The sequence below is a fragment of the Limulus polyphemus genome, unplaced genomic scaffold (assembly GCF_000517525.1).
Source record: "Limulus polyphemus unplaced genomic scaffold, Limulus_polyphemus-2.1.2 Scaffold2642, whole genome shotgun sequence".
Taxonomy (NCBI): domain Eukaryota; kingdom Metazoa; phylum Arthropoda; class Merostomata; order Xiphosura; family Limulidae; genus Limulus; species Limulus polyphemus.
The window spans coordinates 147,625-149,077 of NW_013668252.1; the positions used below are offsets into that span (position 1 = coordinate 147,625).

Here is a 1,453-nt window from a genome sequence, read left to right on the forward strand (position 1 = left end):
TAGTTCAATAAAATTTTTAATGTAAGTCAACAAACGAGATGACATGACCTTTCACCTGTGACCCATCTCAAAAGGGTTAATGGTAAAATGTAGGCAAATATGAAAGGGGTTAAAGAGGACATTCGATATGTTTTTTGCTTCAAACCCAAATGATTTCTTTAATCAGGGCATTAACAACCTGACTGTAAGATGGAAAAGCATCATTGATAAGAATGAAGACTATTTCATTTATTAAATGTCTTGATATATAAGTTGTTTGGATGTTTTTATTTAAAAACAAACGACATTAATTAGTAGACCTCATGTTCCCAATCTAAAGTGCAACAAGGCACCTTCTTGTTCTATTACAACTAGTATGTTTATCACAGCTAAGTTATACAACAATCATGACTATTAGTTCCTGACACCAGAAGAGAGAGAAAAATTGTAAATAAATATTAATACCTTTTTGTGATTTTAATAAGTAGATAAGTCTTTTTTTAGTTTAGGAAAACTTATTTCTTGTTCATAATATGTTGTGATGACTTATCAACTTTATTATTGTTATTATATTTATATAGTGAAAATTTGTTTCTTTATTTCTGAAAAGGAAATATTTAGATATTTACCAGTCCACTCTGCTTCTGCTGTTTTGTGGTTGGCTACAGAATTATCATCCACCAATAAGGAGAAAGAGCTTGATAAAGATCTTTCCTGGGATCTCGTGCAACTATCTCTGGCCACGTTAGCTATATTACTGAGATATGAACGTGACCGTTCTGTGAATGAAGACTTCGATGAGAACTACCACAGTTTGGTACTTAACATAACAACTAGATATTTAAAATCCTGTTCTTCAACTACACTCTTGTACGATAGCCTCAACCAGTGCACCACGAGTAAGTTGAGAATATCAACTCAGTTCCATAACGTAGTTCTGTGTATGTTATAGTTTTCCCGAAAGATCCTACTACTGAGTTTTGTTTCAGATATTTGTTTTTATGTACACGGAGAAAGTTGAAATAGGCTGTTTCTCTAGGTGAAAGGTTCACTGTTGTAAACATAAAGTCGTGGTAATTAGTGTGTTGTTAGTGATTAAAGAGTGATAAATAGATCCTACTACTGAGTTTTGTTTCAGATATTTGTTTTTATGTACACGGAGAAAGTTGAAATAGGCTGTTTCTCTAGGTGAAAGGTTCACTGTTGTAAACATAAAGTCGGGGTAATTAGTGTGTTGTTAGTGATTAAAGAGTGATAAATAGATCCTACTACTGAGTTTTGTTTCAGATATTTGTTTTTATGTACACGGAGAAAGTTGAAATAGGCTGTTTCTCTAGGTGAAAGGTTCACTGTTGTAAACATAAAGTCATGGTAATTAGTGTGTTGTTAGTGATTAAAGAGTGATAAATAGATCCTACTACTGAGTTTTGTTTCAGATATTTGTTTTTATGTACACGGAGAAAGTTGAAATAGG

The 1,453-nt window shown here is 32.5% G+C and overlaps 1 protein-coding gene across 1 annotated transcript in view; it reads left to right on the plus strand.

The window, feature by feature from the left end:
- The window catches only part of LOC106467516 (testis-expressed protein 10 homolog), a 23,236-nt gene extending 21,927 nt beyond the window's left edge, over positions 1–1,309 (plus strand). Inside the window, exon 12 of the mRNA XM_013927874.2 lies at positions 590–1,309. Coding sequence (XP_013783328.1) covers positions 590–931 — 342 coding nt within the window. The 3' untranslated portion in view covers positions 932–1,309. The remainder of the gene's footprint in view (positions 1–589) is intronic.
- The last annotated feature ends 144 nt before the right edge of the window (positions 1,310–1,453 follow it).